At 42.9% G+C, this 19711-nt stretch overlaps 2 protein-coding genes across 2 annotated transcripts in view; one reads left to right on the forward strand and one right to left on the reverse strand.

The window, feature by feature from the left end:
- Window positions 1-15972, forward strand: part of wdr37 (WD repeat domain 37) — a 40266-nt gene extending 24294 nt beyond the window's left edge. The window contains exon 17 of the transcript XR_006024678.1: window positions 15949-15972. The gene's annotated coding sequence lies outside the window, so the exon portion shown is untranslated. The remainder of the gene's footprint in view (window positions 1-15948) is intronic.
- adarb2 (adenosine deaminase RNA specific B2 (inactive)) overlaps window positions 214-19711 on the reverse strand; it is a 121564-nt gene continuing 102066 nt past the window's right edge. The window contains exons 5-10 of the mRNA XM_042068505.1: window positions 16710-16878; window positions 14598-14749; window positions 11794-11962; window positions 8299-8480; window positions 3480-3661; window positions 214-2470 (exon numbers count right to left, since the gene is read on the reverse strand). Of these exons, the coding sequence (XP_041924439.1) occupies window positions 2282-2470; window positions 3480-3661; window positions 8299-8480; window positions 11794-11962; window positions 14598-14749; window positions 16710-16878 (1043 nt within the window). The 3' untranslated portion in view covers window positions 214-2281. The remainder of the gene's footprint in view (window positions 2471-3479; window positions 3662-8298; window positions 8481-11793; window positions 11963-14597; window positions 14750-16709; window positions 16879-19711) is intronic.

Below are 19711 nucleotides of genomic sequence, written 5' to 3' on the forward strand. Positions count from 1 at the left end.
ATTGTAGAACAAAACTGAACATTAAAAACTGAAATTACACACATAAGATTTGTAGTAAGCAAAAATTTATATTTCAGGCTCCTCAAAGCAGACAATTCTTGCTGTAATTATAGCATTTCAGTAGTTGCCTCTAAGCTACAATATTCAAGAAGAAGAAATTATCAACTCAGGTTTTGTGTCATTTTATTCACATTAACAAACATTCAACTTTCAGGTATTACTGAGGTGCAATGTACAGACCTTAGCAGCACATTTTCTTGTGTTAAAATGTACAACTTACTTTGACGTATAATTTGATTTTACTATCTTTTTTACAATTTATTTATATTACAAAATGTACAGTAAATATTACAATATTGCCATTCAATCATGCCATGACTAAAAAGGCCTATCCATATAGATACCTAAATTGGTCTGCATGGTGCTTGTTCCAATGAATTTGTGACCTCTGTGAAATAGTACAACAAATCTTACTCCTTACAGACAAGACTGTGGTAAAGGTGAATTCACACAACATGTGTGGCACAACATAGATTGAGAGTTGAATAACATGGGGAAAATAGAATAACATGGGAAAATGGGTATGTTTATATAATATGATATTAAGGGTGATAATAATAATAGAAATGAATACTACAAATTATGGGGGAAATAGATATGGTACTTTACACATTAAATCTGACCCAAGAATTGCTCCCTAAAAGATTGGTCATCACACAATGTCCTTTGTGACAGTGGCTACACAACGTTTTTTCAAAAGATCTTTAAACATGTTACAGAAAAAAAACAGCTGAAATACTGAAATAACACAATTATGAACACATGAATGAATGAAAACACAAATAGGACTGAAGCTTTTAAGTGTCAATCATATTGTGGAGGAGACATGGGTGAGTTTGGATACTATGTATGTCGCCACTAGGGGTCCCTGTTGGAGCATATCTTGTGCTATGTTAATGCAGGAGAGGATTCAACAAAGTAACTCACAAATAATATGATTGAGGTCACATGTTACTAAATAAACAATATAGATTACTTCTATTCTCATGTATGTAATCATATGTACTAAAGAAAATGTAATATGGAGCCTACACTAAGATATCTAGGGCTTCTGACAATCCGTAAACATATTAGCCCTTTCTGTTAAACACAAAGGGAAAGGCAATAGCCAAACAAAGGAGTGGAAAGATAGCACACTAAATGACAGCCATTCAATTATAAATTCTTGGACTTGTGGTTATGTTCCCATTAGAAGGGCACACTGGGCTGGATTGGACTACATTGACACGCCAGACTGCTGTTTGAACCTTGGCTGGACTCTGTGCCTTCTTTATTTTACTTGCCTTATCCCCCAACGCCGTCATGCTTTCACTCTCTGTAGTCAGTACCTCTCTAGCCCTGCACTAAGTGTAGAAGGATTGAACTAGAACCGCAAGTAGAGAAAAATAATAATAAAAGTCAGCACTGAAGGTAACCAAAGGGTAACAATGGCCGACAGAATGAGGGGGAAAGGTGTTATTAAAGCTCTGTATTGTACTATCAAAAAGGCTCTGTGTCACAGTCTCTACAACACCATTTAGGATACCTAGTCATCACTGCCTTCCCGTGTTTCTGGATGTTTCAGACCCAGCACAGCTCCAGAGTGAAAGGGCTGACATAACCTTCCCTTAGAATGTCAAACCCTAAGCCTGTTGTGTTATTTTTCTAAAGAGAGGGAGAGAGAGAGAATGTTTGTGTGTGTGTGTGTGTGTGTGTGTGTGTGTGTGTGTGTGTGTGTGTGTGAGAGAGAGAGAGAGAGAGAGATTGAAGTGGTTCTGTGCTAGAGTTGCATGCTGTCTTTCCCTGTCTAGCGTCATACAGACAGACAGGCGCTTTAATTGGACATTGTGCCCAACACTCTATGGGGGCTGTACGTCAGGCAATAGCTGATGACAAGATGGCGGCTGCCTTTCACTTAGGTGAAGGTTAACACATGGTCTACAAAAGGCAAAGGTAAGACTGAGGGACGTGGTGGTGCAGGGGAGACACTGGGAGTGATGTGTCCTTATCCAGGACGTAGAGCATCACAACTCGGCAAGACCTAACATCTGTCCCGTGTTAGTATCCGAATTCTTCTCCATCTTTGTTTGGTAAGACCAGGGTTTGCTGCTCACAGAGGCGGATCACTCAAACAGGCCTGCAGGAGGTGCGTGGGAAGCGTGAGGGTTGACGTCTCGTACAACTGACCCTTGACCCTCACTGCCCACATGCTGCCCGCCCGCACGCCACCCGTCCACTGGACTCACACGCCGGGCAGGAAGTGTTCCTGCTCGGGTGGCTTCCTCACCCAGGTGCCCAGACCCATGTCCTGCAGCGAGCGGAGCCACTGCTGCTTCACAGTCTGGTAGCGGCCGGCCGCCTGCTTGGCCTCGCAGTACAGCAGCTCGGCCGAGTCGCCCTGACCTCCGGCCGGCGGCGTGTGGACATTTAACTAGAACGGGAGAGACGGACAGAGAAGAGAGCGAGATCAAGACAAGTTGCACAGAGGAAGGGAGAGTGAGGAAAAGAAAAGACAGGAGAGTTTGATTGTGAGGCAGAGACAGAGAGCAAAACAAAACGAATGAGCCGGCACAAACGGGGAACTTCAACAGCTGTGTAATCTCCCCATTTAAATTTCACAAGCAATTGAACATTCTCTGTGCTTTTGTGCATTTTCTTTGTTGCAATTCTCTTTTTCTCTCTCTCTCTCTCTCTCTCTCTCTCTCTCTCACACACACACACACATAAACTTAAAGAGAGAGCAAATGAGAGGAAAAACTTTCTTTGCAGATTACTGTGTTTGCTCTAATATACCCCATTGCTTGCAACTCAGAGTGCCTTCAAGGAGGGAACCATTCAGGGGGATCTTCAAAACAACTCTTCTTTTATTTTCAAGTAGAACATATTTAATTTCAATTTAAAGGTTTCTCTGGAACTGTAAGCATTTATGGTGATATTGACGATCCCATTATATACATGAGAAATGGTAAATTAATTCTCAGCAGCTTAGGAGTGTGGGTGTATAAGAATGTGTGTGTGAATTGAGATTATTGTGAGAGCTCACTTTAAGAGCAAATTAAAACATTGATTCCTCACTAAACTGAAATATGAATAAAAACTGTCTTCATTAACAGGCTCATACCTCGCTGCATTTCACACTGAAAATGGCAATAAAGGAGCTTGCATTTTTTGTGGAGTGTAATTCAAAGTGACATCTCACAACATATGGAGAGGAGAGGTGACAGGCTCTGTACAGGCTCTGGGCCAGGCTAGTGCCATATCTGGGCCAGGCTAGGGCTGTATCTGGGCCAGGCTAGCGCCATATCTGGGCCAGGCTAGGGCCGTATCTGGGCCAGGCTAGGGCTGTATCTGGGCCAGGCTAGCGCCGTATCTGGGCCAGGCTAGCGTATAGGGCCTGTGTGTTTGAGCACTGCTGAGGGTGCACACTGGTCTGGACTCACCCTCCGGCACAGCCGGGCCCAGCGAGTAAAGAACGCGTGCTTGCAGAGCCGCGACGGTGTCCCCGAGTCCTTCCTCTTCCCCGTGGATGCGCTGAGCACCTCCAGCTGGCTGTCCCCCGCCGTCCAGTTCACGCTGAAGCACGGAGACTTCCCCGGCTGCCGGCACTCGCTGCTGCTCAGGCCTGCAGGACAGAGGGGAGGACTGTCAGGTCAGACCAAGGTGGCCCGGGCAGGACCATAGCCTTACAGCACTGGCGGTCATTGTGAGATATTTATGTTGATTCCTACTTGTGATGGTAATCATACTGAAACTGTTTGTTTGTTATTTCATAATTTTTCATTTTTACATAGTTTTAGATACTATAGAATTTTAGATAGACCATATAATTCTATCTAAAATTCTTGGATATGCTGAATATATCCAGCACTTTAAAATTCACTGCATGTTTTTGTAGGTACATTTTTAAGAAAGTTCTAACTTAACCCAGATTTGCAAAGCCAATGGCTTTTACCCAAGCTGAAAAAGCAAACCATTGCTCAGTACCCTATTGAGCTATGAACAATGATCTGCATGATTAGCAGCAATGAAAGGAAGTGTGTCAGAGCATTAGTGAAATGCCCATAATCATGACTAGAGGTGAATTTCCTAGTGTCAGAAGTACTGTAATAACCATACAATCAGGGTTGCACTGAATGCTCTCCTGCAATCATACACAGCCTCAGCTGTTACATTTTCTTCTTATATTCCTGGGTGTTCCGGTACCAGTTAAGTTGATGTAAAATTCTATTGCGTCACCAACAGCCACAAGCAGACTTTTAAGTAGAAATGAATGAATTATGGCACTATGTGCCTTGCTCCATCCAACACAGTGTATGATGACAAAAGCTCATAGTTATCTGCAAGAAAGTCAGAAATGATTTCCAGCATTATTTCTGAGTTTATTCAAAGAAACCATTTTTGGGGGAATATCGGAGGCAAAAAAAATGCTGTTTGTGTGGCTGCATTTTGTATCTGAGTGCCAGTAATGAATAGATGCATACAGTCTTGAAATTATTTGTGGCAACTGGCAATATAAAAATCACACAAGTGCACCATGCAAAACATTCTGTAACGGGAATGACAAATAATTCAAATTTATAAAAATGTATGCTGATTTTTTGCACTGTTTATCTGCCAGTCTTTTGAGAAAGTACAATTATTAATCATTATTTAAAGTACAATGGCTTGGAATTTCACCATTTTGGGGGCAAGGCCACTTGGCCTTCAGTTGGGCATATTTAGTGGGGGACACAAAGGCCACATGTCAGGGCACCAAGGCCAAAGTTAACTATACAGTAGAAGGCTATACAAATGATCAAAATTTTATAATTTTAAAAATTTTAAATGATTTTTAATCATTTTTAATGATTAAAAGTATTTAGCCTATTCACAGCAGTAGACCTGCATCACTGTATGAAACATTACAAAAACATGAAACATGACATAGAACTGTAATCTATCAACTGTAATCTATCATCTGATCATCTAATATTTACAGATATCTAGGCTATATTTAACATTTATTTTATATTTGGCCTGTTATGAAATCATGTAGGCCCTATTGAACAATGTAAGCACAGCTCAGCTTTAAGAAACTCAAATAGCCTAGATGCATGCTTAGCATTTTGTGATCATTAAGGCTACTATTTATTTATATTTATTTATTTATATAACATTTATTTTGTATTTGGCCTGTTATGAAATCACATAGAAAAATTTAAACACATTGTGAAACTTAAAGCCCAAATTTGGAGACATGCATGTCAAAACCTGATTACTCTGGAACGGCTAACTGTACAGGGGACTGCTTTAAACCTTCTTGTTCGGTCTGCTGTTTATTTTGATATATGGTTTGCTATGTTTTGAACGAAGGGTTTGTGAAGTATTCCACCAAGATGAATTGGTAGGGAGATAGGCGCAAAACCTAATTTATTATTCAATTTAATCATAGTATTTATTTGTCTCGCGAACCGTTCACCAAACGGCTAACATCATTAAAGAGAAAAAGCTCCTTCATGTGATGTGATACTTGTGATGTTTGTATGATGAGTAGGCTACTTCATGAGTAGTTGAACTGAGAAGAATGGGTGAATCTGGACGCACTTTCTTTCTTGCCGTGCACTGTCACTTTCTCCACTGCTTAAAAGACTACATTAATTTGCGCTGTGAATGCTAGGATTATTTTGTCAGGCCATAGGCTAATAAAATACGCTATTAGTCGGACGCAAACCAGAATATTGAAAGAAGGGGGCACCAAGGCCACAGTGGCATGTAAACCTCTGATTTTCAAAGGGGCATCACGGCCAACGCAAGGGGCAACGACGGCCATGTCGTGGCCGCAGTGAAATTCCTACCCTGATTACAATCCATATTTATTATAGCCATGCTAACTTTTATACCTATACCTTTTATAACCCAGTGGTTATATTTTCTCTGTCCTATACTTGTATCTCTCCATCTCAATAACACTTTTCCAAGGTGGCTGGGACCAGTGGTGGAGGAAGTACTGAACCTCAGTACTTAAGTAAAAGTACAAATACACAGAGAAATATTTACTTTAGTAAAAGTAAAAGTACCACAATGACAACCCTACTTAAGTAAAAGTAAAAAGTACCTGCTTTTAAATGTACTTTAAGTATTAAAAGTAAAAGTATTTGCATAATGATTTATTCTCTTAATATCTATATTCTAAAAGGAAAAATCAGTATGGGCTGTGGCATTTTAATTAAGATAGTTTTAGGTTATACTCGACTAGATAGTTTTAAGTTAATGCAATTGTGCTTACCATCTGTGGCCCAGTTTACATTCTGACCTACAATTCTAGAGACTGTAATTCTGGTTATCTACTAGGGTGATCTGCTGAGTAATATCATTCAGCAAAACACGAGAGCCTGAAGTTTAACGGGGTAGACAAGGGAAACGTCGGGTGGATCGTAATGCCAATTATGCTGATTGAACAGAAAAGTTGCTGAGAAAGGTGTCTTTATGATTAAGTTCAGTTTCACTTGACGCATAGACATTGAATGAGCGCTCACGTTACTACCCCCCAATTGTAGGCTATGCATCTTTATTTAATCACACACAATTAAGGAATATTTCCTAATCTGGAAAATGTTACGTTTTTTCCGGCCACCGGTTCATTAATAGTCTACCATTCATTTGTGCCGCAAATGATAAGACGTGTGACAGAAGCATGGGCATAACCTGTAACTTCGCTGATCCACGGATAGCAATCTCATCGGAGAGGAGGCCCTAACGCTGCAGAGAACAGACAGAGAAAGGCACAGAACACAGTTGCATGTACAGTGTAGCCATGGGTCTGGTGAATATAGCCTACCGAATGCAGATGGCTACAAGCTCACGCTTTGCCTGGTCTAGACTAGAAGCTTATGTTTCTAAGAATGCACGTAGCGCTCCAGAATCTTTGGTAGCAACCCCCCGGTAAAACAAACGTGTTTGTCAGAGAGAAAAAAAAAACTGATCATAAAATGTATCGTAAAAAGGAACGATGGTGTTGTAGAAATGTAGCGGAGTAAAAGTACAGATAATTGCTGTAAAATGTAACGAAGTAAAAGTCAAAAGTATGCACTATAAATTTTACTTAAGTAAAGTACAAATACGTGGAAAATTTACTTAAGTACAGTAACGAAGTATTTGTACTTCGTTACATTCCACCACTGGCTGGGACAGGGACTAAACTGACTGCCAGCTAATCAGCCTATTTTTAATCTTCTGATCTCCTAGCATCTCTTTCATTTTCCACTCCTACCTCCACACCTCTCCTGACCAAATTCACGGCTCATTTCATACCTTCAATTATCCAACATTCATATCTTTGCTATCTACAGTGGGATTGGATCCTTCATAAAGTCTTGATCAATCTCTACACCATGCATTGTTCATGCTGTCTGGCTACTGGCTTTGAATCCCTTCACCGAGGGCCTCAGTCAATTGTAAGTCTGTGGGAAAAAAAATGACCCATCAGACAGGCAGTGGAGGTGACTGTGAAAAGACACTTCAGTAAGTTCAGTTAAAGCTGTGCAGTCCTGGAAAGTCTGCGGTCACGTTTGGCGGCTGAATCCCAGCCCTTCCTGAAGGACATCTATTGACTCGCTTAGCCCGGTGCCGGAGTAGCCAATTCCTCTCTCCTGCGATAAGACAGATCCTACAGCTTCCGAGGAACTTTTATGACAGCTCAAACCTTAAAATAACCAAGAACAAGAGACAGGAGACAAAGACAGTGGCCCTCATCAATGGGCCGGTGAAAGGCAGAGGGCAGAGAGATGTGAGGCCGCGCGCTGCGGAGGATCCATGAATGGAGCCCTCCCCTCCGCTATCTCTGCTGAATTGAGTAAGATAAGGACCCCGGTGATTACATCGATTTGTTGGGATGGTCGTCTCCCTCTGACCTCCCTGCTCTCCCTGAGGTGAACCCAAACCCTGAGCTATGCACTACACACATCCATGACTTCTCTCAAACCAAACAATGTCTGACTCATTGTGTACTGGACATTTGGAGATGCTTATGGATGTGCATTTATTTGTGTGTTCGAGTTAATTTGTGTGTTATTCTTAATAATCATCATTCTGGATATTGCGACTGAGTCTTTTTTGGCTATTTTTTTTTTTATTGTATCTTGATGGGTGCGATTAAGTCTACGTTTAAATACATTGTGGACATCGTGGCTAAGCCTGATCCCCATCACTGAGGACAATCATCCATGCGGGGTGATGAGCAGACAGATGGAGATGGGGGTAGACCCCAGAGGCCTGGCGTACCGCTGAGGAGGGGCTGGTTGCGGCAGTAGGGTGTGGGCAGGGCCCCCAGACGCTCCAGCCTCTGACTCAGCACGCGGGTGAAATGGCCCGTGTGCCGCAGGCTCCCCACCGTCAGGCTGTGCAGGTAGACCGGCTCCAGCAGGTGGCTCAGCAACGCCCCCTGCAGGCCCAACACGTTCCACCTGCGACAGGGAATAGAAAAGGTGACAATTAGAACCGGCAGCCAAACTCTCGTCGTCGCTACCACCTGCTTTATACATACATGGTGGAAGAAAGGCTTAGCCTACAGCCACAGGCAAAGCAACTGTGAAAAGGGCTAGTTGATGTATGTATGTTTTTAAGTGGGTGAAGAGATAGTACAATAGTAGTGGTAGCCTTTAAACACCTATATGAGTATAGGTATTAGAAAATAAAATTATCCTTGTATCGTTATTGTAACAAATTTAAAGTATTTAGACTGGTAGCCTTTAAACACCTATATGAGTATAGGTATTAGAAAATAAAATTATTCTTGTATCGTTATTGTAACAAATTTAAAGTATTTAGACTGTACGATGACAATAATGACTCAACACATTATGTCACGCAGTGATACAATAAGGTTAATTAAATCACACTTAATTTCAAAGGCAACAATTGTTTGTTCTTATTTTTGGGGGAATGACAAAAGAAAAAATTCAGACTGGCAAGACAGTTAATACACACCCACACATTAGCTAATGAACCTGTTAAAGAACACAATCATTGACAAACATTGCAGCTAATTTTTACATCATTGTTCTCTGGCTTAATTAATGTCTCTTTATCATGAAAACAGTCTGCCTTTTTCCCTGTGCAATTTTGCTTCATGACTCATAAATACCCTTGTTAATTATAATACCCGCCCCCCAATTGTTAATCTCTTCAGTATTTTTAATTCCTCAAGTCAACTAATGCTACCTACAATCTAAGAACCACTTCAGGTGCATTACTGAACTTCCTTCTCTATCTATAGCACAAGCTACCTTTCTAACCTGTCCTACCTTAGCTTAAACAACAGGAACTCTGATTTGTATTTTTCACGTCCTTTCTATGTCCCTCTTCCATAGCCCTTTCAAAACAGAAAAACAATTTAGCCCTGTGATATTAATTTGGTTGGGAAGAGGCTCTGTGAATTAGAAACATCTTTTAATCTCATGCAAGAAAAGACAGCCATCTGGCTTCTGAAGGAATTTTAAAGGGGTTAGGTCTTTCTCTTGCACACTCCACACACTCCTCCTCTCTTCTGCCTGCCTCACTCCCGCTGCACTCTCCACTTCCACGTCTCATACTCCAGTTCATTCTGTCCGCTTCATTAAATCAGTCCGCATTTACATAAAATAAACTCCCAAAGTTTAAAACAAAAAGATCACATTCACACAACGGCTTTGGAGTTGTCAATTAAAGAGGACAACAGCTTAATTAGACACTGTGTCATTCTTTCTCTCTCTCTCTCTCTCTCTCTCTCTCTCTCTCTCTCTCTCTCTCTCTCTCTCTCCACCTTTTGCTACTGTTGGAGGAAGGTTTCAGTAAAATACACCTCATCATAACCCATCAGTGATGATAGACTGTCCTCCATCCCACCACCATCAGAGGGTGACGGACAGTGGGGAGGGGGAACGGGGCATGTGGTCAGTGAGCGGTCATAAAAACTGGATGAGAAATGATTGCTTGAGACAGGGGTGCAACATAGCAGTTATGGGTTTTTTACACTCTGTCCTTTGTTCATTTTTCTCCACATCTTTCCTCCCTCTCTCTCCCCCTCTTTCTCTCCGTATCAGTGGCGCAGTGGAAAAGGTGAAATGAGTCGGGTGGATGAAATGAAGTTCAGTGGTGGGTTGGGACAAAGACTTAAGCCACTATCTCTGTCCTTCCTCTTCACAGTGACCTTGATTACCTCCAGTACCCCCCCCCCCCCCTCATCCCCGGCCCTTCAGTCACTTCAATGGAAGCCTTACTAATTTACTGGGATATAAAACTGAGAAAGAGGGACAGACAGGAAGAGAAAGAGAAGAAGGGAGGACCGGAGAAGCGCCCGATGTCCCCCTTCTTCTGTCTTATTCTATTTTTTGTAAAGTAATTGCTTTCACCCCTGGTACTGACCCGGGCAGATTTAATCGCAGTGCTTCCAGCCCCAGTGAACTGAATCAAATCGGTCAAATTAACAGCGATTGGAGAGGGGAAGAGAGGTGCACCCCTCAACGCCTGCATGTGTCCTCACGCGGAGTCACTTTTAAACAACCAGGTGGAGCTGACCCCGGTGCTGAATAACTGCCACTGTGTGTGTGTATGGAAGTGTGTGTGTGTGTGTGTGTGTGTGTGTGTGCGTGTGTGTGTGTGTGTGTGTGTGTGAGTGTGTGTGTGTGTGTGCATATGTGTATGTTTATGCGTACATGTGTGTGTGTGTGTGTATGTGGTGTTTATGTCTGTGAGTGTGTGTGTGTGCATGCGTGACTTGGTCAACCCAAAAATACCACTTCCAATCCACACAGGATCACTCTGAGGTCACTCAGACCAAAAACTCTAAGCCAAAAAAATCTAAATGGCAAAGACCAAAATCCCTTTATTATTACATGGCTGTGGAGGCACTGGCCTGTCCATGCCCTCAGTAAACAGTGTGGTGCTTATTGAAAAGTATGGCCACCAGCAAACATATGGTGGCCAGACCACCCCATATTTTCGCTAACCTCAGCAGGCTCAGCATCTCTTATCGGAAGACAAATATCAGGGTAACCTTTCCTTCTACTATTAAAAGTCCTTGTAGAAAACAGAGAGGAAGACAGTGAATGAGAGACTGAGAAAGAGAGTGAGAGAGAAAGGTGGAGAAAAAGAGGCCTATTTAAACAAAGATCATGCAGGCTCATAAAGAGTAATCCTCTAATAAAGATAACCCTTAAATCAATAGATTCCACTCGTGTTCTCGCAGTGCGGAGGGCCGCCGGGGAGCCACAAACCCTCCTCTCCAACAAACGCTGGTCAAATTTGTCTCGGGAATTTAGTCGGAAGCCGCCCCTGCGTTCTGTGCCTCAGGCGCACCACTGGAATTCAAAATGGCATTTCTGGCGAACACACTGTTATTTAACATGATGTTCTACATTCAGATCATTTACGCTTTGAAGATGATCACGTAGAGAATCAAAGTACATGTCTTCAACGTTTTTTATAGTGCCATTTGAATGCTTCAGAAGCAGTCTTTGTTCTTAGGTGTATTCTAACCCTTGAATCAGCAATGCAGATAATACCGTGAACAAACAGTTTCAGATGTAAAGAATAGAGTTCTTTCTAACTTGTTCTTTTCAGGTCTGGTAATATTGGTCTCTGGAATATTTCTATTGTTTTACTGTTCAGAAGCCATCAACAGGAAACAGGAAGCTGAGATGTAGGCCTACTCTACTGTATGAGCAGGAAGCAGAGCTCCCGTGTGTGTGTGTGTGTGTGTGTGTGTGTGTGTGATGGTCATGGCGCCCTGGAGCTGACCTGGTGATCTTGTCAGTGCAGGACATGGTGATGAGCCTCTCCCCCTGCAGCACGCCGTCCCACGTCTGCACGGGCGCCTGCGACCTCACCGGCAGCGTCCCCTCGCCGGCCTCGATCTTGGTCCGCAGGTGCATGTGGAGCCGCTTCATCAGGGGTCGCCCACCGGGCACTAGGGGGGGGGGGGACGACACAGCTGTGACAACACGCCCAACGACGTGCCGAGAATCACAAACAAGGTGCTCTCTGCCACCAGGACACATCACATTACAACACATCAGAGCGCATCTATACACTCCTAAAACGAATGTGTTGAAAACAACACAACTTGCGTTGTTTTTAACACATCTCTGTATCCAGATAGGGACAACACAAGTCAAGTCAAGTCAAGTCGGCTTTTATTGTCAATTTCTTTACATGCACTGGTCATACAAAGAATTGAAATTTCGTTTCTTACTCTCCCATGCAGACATAGACATGCTTTAAATACAGACATAGACATACTATGGACATAGCCATAGACAATAAACATTAAATTAAAGTGCAAGACTGAAATATAGAACATGTATGTATCAAAATAGAAATATAGGACATATATATATATAAAAAAAATAGAGGTAGTTGTGTTGTATATTTCTATAGTCTTAACAGTTACATGAAGTTTAAACTTGTGCTTGTGTGACCTGTATATTTACATTGATATGCAGTATGTAGTAATTCAAGTATATCAGGCTTGATGTGAAGCAGCAACACGTTTGGCTGCGCAGTCACAGTGCAGTTCCACATGGCGGTGTTGGGGGGGGGGGGGGGGGTTTGGTAGACAGGATCCTAGTTTCCTAGGTTCCTGGTTGGCTGGTGGGTGGGGGGGGCTGTCAGTGATGGGAGAGTGGGTAGAGTGTTCAGCATCCTGATTGCTTGGTGGATGAAGCTACTTGCCAGTCTGGTGGTGCGGGAGCGGAGGCTCCTGTACCGCTTTCCAGAGGGCAGGAGGCTGAACAGTTCGTGTGCAGGGTGGGTTGTATCCTTGACAATCATTAGTGCTTTGCGGGTGAGGCGGGTGGTGTAAATGTCCTGCAGGGAGGGGAGTGGTGCTCCAATGATCCTCTTAGCTGTGTTAACGGTGCGCTGGAGGGTCTTCCTGTTCTGATCTGTGCAGCTTCCGCCCCACACTGTGATGCTGCTGGAGACGATGCTCTCGATGGTCCCTCTGTAGAATGTAGTCATGACAGGAGGCGTGGCACTTGCCTTCTTCAATTTGCGCAAGAAGTAGAGGCGCTGCTGGGCTTTCTTCGCCAGTGATGCTGTGTTGGTGGTCCAGGAGAGGTCGTCGCTGATGTGCACCCCCAGAAATTTTGTGCTGCTCACTCTCTCCACAGCATCTCCGTCGATGGACAGTGGTGGCAGTTGTTTGTGGCCTCTCTGAAAGTTGACAACAATCTCCTTGGTCTTGCTGACATTTAGCAGGAGGTTGTTGTCTTTGCACCATTTGGCCAGCAGGTCTACTTCTTCTCTGTAGTGAGCCTCATCGCCCTTAGTGACATTAATGTGTGACAACACATTAATTTTAAGAGTGTAGGATATCCTATAAGATATATACAGTGCACAGACATGTGCTGTACGCAGCTATTTACCAATGTAGATATGACCAGTTTGCCATCAACTATTTACTGTATGGAAAATGTTTAGTTTAGTGAGGGATCTATGGGCATGGGTTGAAGCTCAAACACCAAAGCCACATTTAAATCTGGAAATTGTTAGTTTAGTGAGGTGAGCTTTGATCTATATAATTATGCAACTGCATAAAAGTCGTGTGTTTAGGAATTCCTTTTGTTTCTGCATGACTCTCTAGGCACTAGCAACGGAGCCCCGTTCTGAGCCTTGCTACGCACTCAAGATGAAGAGGGAATCATTAGAAAGCACTTTGCTCCTGACCAGCCGTGGAGACTTGCCACTGCTTTGGCTGTTGCTATGGTTTTCCTAGCCTCAACGAGGGCAAAGTTAAGCTGCAAGTCCTCATCTGAAGTCTCGAACAGAAGCAGAGCGAGAGGTATTAGCAAAGTGGTAGAGCATAAGTCATTTTCTAATCTGTAAAAAGCTGACTGGTGAGCATTTAAAAAGGTTTAATGACCAAGAGACTGAAGTTCAAAGCTTTTCCGCGACAGTCCTCTTTTCAACTGGCCGTGATTAAGTAGCCCTCGACAGTTTTCACTGAAAAAATACTCCTCACCGTCAATTCAATCATACATCATGATCACTATTGAATAGAATGGTGTCTCTTAAGAAGTTATAAATATGAAAATGTATGTATATCTATGATAGAGATAGCCCTGGAGATCACATTTTGAACTCTGACATGTCACATTTTAGGGGGAAAAAACTTGACGTCTAAATGAACACACATTTCTTTAAGCAAGCAAGCATTAAAATGTCATCTGTTGGTTGGAGTTGCTCGGCACAGCTGAAAGGCACATGAAAAGGGACGTCAGAGGTTTTCTGACAGACTCTGACAAAAGCATGGTGGGTGCTTTCAGAAATCCAGGCGCAGAAAAGGATGATCCCTTTAAAAAGCCCTGTTAAGGAGGCAAGTGGATAGAGAGAGGGCAAGAGAGAGAGAGAGAGAGAGAGAGAGAGGTAGAGGAAGGGGGTAAGGAAAGGAAAGAGAGAAAGTAGGGGAGATGGGGGAAGGAAATTGTTGGAGGGGGGTAGAGTGACAGAGAAACAAAACAGAGATTGAAAGAAAAAAGAAAAAGAGGGAAACAGAAAGCCAGTCGAAAGACAAAAGCCAGGAAAAGAAAAGAGAAACTCACGCTCACTGCTGCTCTCGTAAGGTGAGTTGATCCTGGCATCCCCGCAGGGTGAGGTGCTGATGTACATGTGGAAGTGGATGTTCTCCTTCAGACGGTACCCAGCCTGCTTGTGCCGCACAAAGATTGACTGTTCCCAGTCTTCTCTCCTTTGGCTGAAGCATCAGGGACCAGCAGGCAAAAGAAGTGAAAATCAGATTAACCGGAAAGAAAACAGGTTTCCTTCTTTTGTTAGCAGGAAATCTATGTTTTTTTAATGTTCACAAAGTTGCAGTATAATGTATGTATAACTTGAATACAATTCTTGAATTAAATCTTGAATTTCCCCTTGGGGATCAATAAAGTATCTATCTATCTATCTATCTATCTATCTATCTATCTATCTATCTGTATAGTAATGGTCACGAAGTTGAAGCCAAAATGCAGCCAGAATTAGCAACCAGGAGTGTCCACCCCCACCTTTCACTGTGTGGGGTATGTGCAGAATAAAGGGCAGGTACTGTAGATTCTGATTTCCTGATTGGTTAATACTACTAGACTGCTGAAAGTGTGGTTGCTATACAGCCCAGGGATGACTAAGATGTTCCCCCAGAGAACTATGACAAAATTAGAAGGTACAAAACAGCTACCCTTAGTACTGATAATGATATGTTAGGGATAGAATGTGAAGGTTTAAAACATTAGTCTGTTGGTGACTTGTCCTCTTTCTCTGGTCTCTATCTCGCTTTCCCAATTACACACACATGCATAATATACACACACGCACACACACTAACACACACACACGCATGCACGCACGCATGCACACGTTGGTCCCTGATGGTACAGAGGGATAAATGTCTAATAAAGAGTGACATTGAGCAGAGAGGGAGGGGGAAGAAGGTTGAGGTGGCATTTTAGTGACAAAGTCTTGATTGTAAATCCCATTTCTCGTCCATTGCCCTCTATAATCCCTAAGAATATCATGGTGAATGGAACAGTTGCCATTAACACAGAGAGGACATGTCAGTGTGTGCTTACACTGCCTCAAACACCGTGCCCAAGCACGCGACAACTCGAAAATTGTGAATGTTGCCATTTGCATTCCGTAGCACGTTCCACTGCTTTTATCTCCCAAACTGCGTGTTGATCATAGCCAGTGGCACAACTCCAGCATCCAAGCAGTCACACAGCGCAAGGGGACGTCCTAGTGAGAAACTCCCTGCTGGCTTTGGAATGAGAGAACAGCCGAATCAGACAATCAGAGGGGAGATTTCCCTTTCTTTATCTGGCAGGCTTCATGTCAGGGGTGTAATGCACAGGTGGAATTTGATTGGGCCATTTCCATCCTAACCCTCCCCAACCGGTTTCTCAGATATGTGTGTGTGTGTGTGTGTGTGTGTGTATGTTTGCAAGTACCACACTTTTTCAGTGGGTCAGACTGCATCACAACAGAACGTGTGACCTTTTGTATACATTTAGTTGTATACATTTACTTGAATATCATTTTTTTAAGAACATGCTATTTTTATGGAGATGGCTTTGACTTTTTATAATTTTAATAAAGCATTACAAGTCCATGGATAGTCAATTATTGGAACACATTAGTTGTATAAACTTCATCATCACCATGACAATGTAAAGACGTTAATTTGCACATAAAAATGGAGGAGAGAGACAACAGGCGAGGTTTAAAGACATTAAGCTGCCTAATTATTGTGATATGATTTACTTTCTCAGAATAAAGAAAACATCTTTATTGTTTAAGAGCAGTGACTTCAAACCACAGCTAAAGACAGCTGTGTGTGTAATACCCTTACAAATCTCCAACAACAACTGAAAGGCGAGGCGGGTAATGTAAATGGACATGAATTACGAGTACCGTATTTTCTGGACTATAAGTCGCATCAGTCAAAAAATGCGTCATGATCAGGAAAAAAACATATATAAGTCGCACCGGACTATAAGTCGCATTTAGAAATGTATTTCACAAAATCCAAAACCAAAAACAGACAGAGACTATGTAAGTGGACTATTGAGGCCAAAAAGATTAATGTTAATGAAGACGAAGAAGTAAAGGCAGCCCAGAGGAGGGCCGGAAGGTAGCGGCATGTGCTGAAACTGGCGGTGGTTTACCTGTCATGCAGCTCCAGCTGAGAGTAGAGGAAGCGGATAAGAGCCCGGCGGACGATGATTTCTGCGTGGCAGTCGTTGACCACAAGGCCCTGGTCACTGATATACTCCCCATTGATGCATTTAGTGCCAGTTGATAATGCCACCACTTGTGCCTGTCGGAGGTCCAAACCTGTGAAATTTTAAAGAACAGAGAGAGAGAGAGAGAGATTGTCTTACAAGTCTTATAATACAATACAATATGAAGAAATCACTAAAATAAACAAAAGCAACATGAGCAAAAGCAACATAGGCTAAAGAATCTTGAGCCAAGAGGAAACCAGCATGTTGGTACATAGGTATACAGATTATGTTGAGCGTCATAAAAGACAACCTCAATCGGGCCTTGAATAGCATACCAGCCTCTGTGTTAACCATGAGTGAGGTCAGAGAAAGCAAAGCAAAGCAAATATCAAAATTGAAAGAAAAGGTGGCTAGTTTATCATCAGCTTCATTCACCCACCGGCAGCCTACCGCTTCTTTCTTTATAACCGCCTCTCTCTCTTTCTCTCTACCCCCCTCCAACAAAAAAGCCCCATTGCTCTCCATCTTCTCTCTGATACAGGCTTCAGTGTCTTCCCCTACCCCCTACACCTGCGGGCTAAGTGCAGCATATGAGTCTTTATCTGCCTGAGTTCAGGTTGGTATTGCGTCCAGGTTCTGACTGGAAGGAGCACAGAGAGCTGGCAATAACAATAATAAAAGCTAATATTGTGTGTTGTGGTAAGTGTGTGTGTGTGTGTGTGTGTGTGTGTGTGTGTGTGTGTGTGTGTGTGTGTGTGTGTGTGTGTGTGTGTATCGCATGGGTATGTGTGAGTCTTTTTTGTGTTTGGTGTGTGTGTGTGTGTGGCTTTGGATGGAGGGTGAAAGGCCTATACTAGCCTCTGCAATCCTCTGCATTTTCCTCCACGGCCAGCCTAGCCCCCCCCCCCCCCCCCACCTCACTCCTGGCAGAAGGATGCAGAGGGACAGCCGAGATGGGACTGATAACGGAGCGCTGTCTACACACCGGGGCCTGATCGATACTCCCAATCAATCCACACATCAGTCCATCAACCATACAACTGCTGTTTATTGGTTCACCTTCGGCATGGAAGCGGCACGTTGCACTGCAGACACGGAGTGCGGAAGTGTGAGCTTTGTGGAACACGGGAGAAAGACAGAAAGACACAGCAATGCTAAAGACTTGGTGGCACCTTGCAAGTGAAATGCTATAGGAAGACTTTATTGTGAAGTATAATCCACCAGGTAATCTGATTACAATTTTCATAATTTTTTTCTGAGATGAACTTTTTTTGATGCAACACAATTCACTTAATTTTGTGTGAAGGTACTGCAATATGAAAAAGAGAGGTTCCTGTGGCTGGCCAAGTATTTACCAGCAAAGGTGGTGCTGTGGCAGATAGAAAATTAATCAATATTGAAAAATAGCATATCAGTAAAATTATGAATTGATGCAAAGTCTGGGTATGACAAAATATTGCAACCCCCTCCTCCAAAGTTAGTAATAAACGTGAGCTATGTTCAGTCACACTTTCCTCTACAGCTTCCAATGATGTTGGGAAAAAACCCCCATAGAAGAACCGCTTTGTGGCTCTAGTGCTCCAAAATCATCCAGCCAGAAATGCAATGCTGCGGCACTGAAGACTGATGGCTGCTAACTGTGCGGCTTGTCTCTGTGCACGCTCAGCCTTTAACACCCTTTCCTGCCCAATGGAGTCAACATTCATTACCTGAATGGCACAAGAATTCCTTGATTTTTGCAGTCAGGATATGCAGACTGATTGATATAGACTACCTAAAGTACTCAACTGCTGAGTGATCATGAACGATTGTAATTAGGGATTTGCCACAGAGGTGACGATACAATATGATATTATTGTGATTCTTCTTCATTTTACTATACAGCAGATATTGCTCATGGATTTTGCAACACACTGCAATTTTTTTTCTCATATATTATATACACTTGGAAACTCTGCAGTCATCTTTGGCGCGGCAAATTTGTTCCCGACTATGCCTTCCTATCCAATTTCCGCTGTGAATAAAGTAAAGAACAGGGTCTTGTGTCATCTTGTGGGCTTCAGAGGCAATGTTATCAGAGAAGACACATGTACCAAAAAATTTAAATCCTAATATCAAATAAATAATAATAATGCTTTGCACCGTAGTATTGTCATAATCTAGTGCCAATATAGTGAAAATATCTACTCTAATATCACAATACTACACTATATTGTTTTTTCTCCCACCTTTACTATATCATTACCCATATCTGAAGCATGTGGTTTAATAAGGCATTGGTTTAATGATCAACTAATGAACTGAGGTTTTAACCAAAGGACCCTCTTGGCTCTAAGATGGTTCAGATGGACTCTCTGTGGTAATTTATTCTTAACAGTACCCAAGAGGAGGTCTTCTCCTCTGGGGGAAAACGACAGACTGCAGCCCATCTTTTACCTGCACCCCCCTCCTCCCCTTCAATAGTGATGTTCCACTTAGCGGTTGTTTAGATCAATTTTGCACTAAGAGAAGAAAGGCGCAGAGTGATTTCTGTGCCACTTTGCTAGTTATCACGCCATGAAATTATCACAAATACGAGGCAGAGAAGGAGCAGGAGGGAAGGGAGGAAGGGAAGGGAGAGACCCTCTGGCACAGCAGCTTTTAGTTTAACAATCAGCAGCAGCAGAGAGAGAGAGAGAGAGAAAGAGAGAGAGAAAGGCCTGTGCAGCAGGTAAGCGAGTGCCGCTAGCATTTCTGGATCTGAACATGGTGTTGCACCTCCCTCACCTGCTGGGGAGGTCAGCAAGCTGCCGCGTTACAACATCAAAGCGCACACTGGTAGAGAATTCGCCACGTGTAGTAAGATAATATCACTCACAAACAAACCAACAGCCACAACTTAGCATTCTTTTCAGTGCACAAATGTAGCTATTTGCTATTCATGATCATAATGGACAAAGTCA

Source organism: Alosa sapidissima, chromosome 17 (genome assembly GCF_018492685.1).
Source record: "Alosa sapidissima isolate fAloSap1 chromosome 17, fAloSap1.pri, whole genome shotgun sequence".
In the NCBI taxonomy this organism is placed as follows: Eukaryota; Metazoa; Chordata; class Actinopteri; order Clupeiformes; family Clupeidae; genus Alosa; species Alosa sapidissima.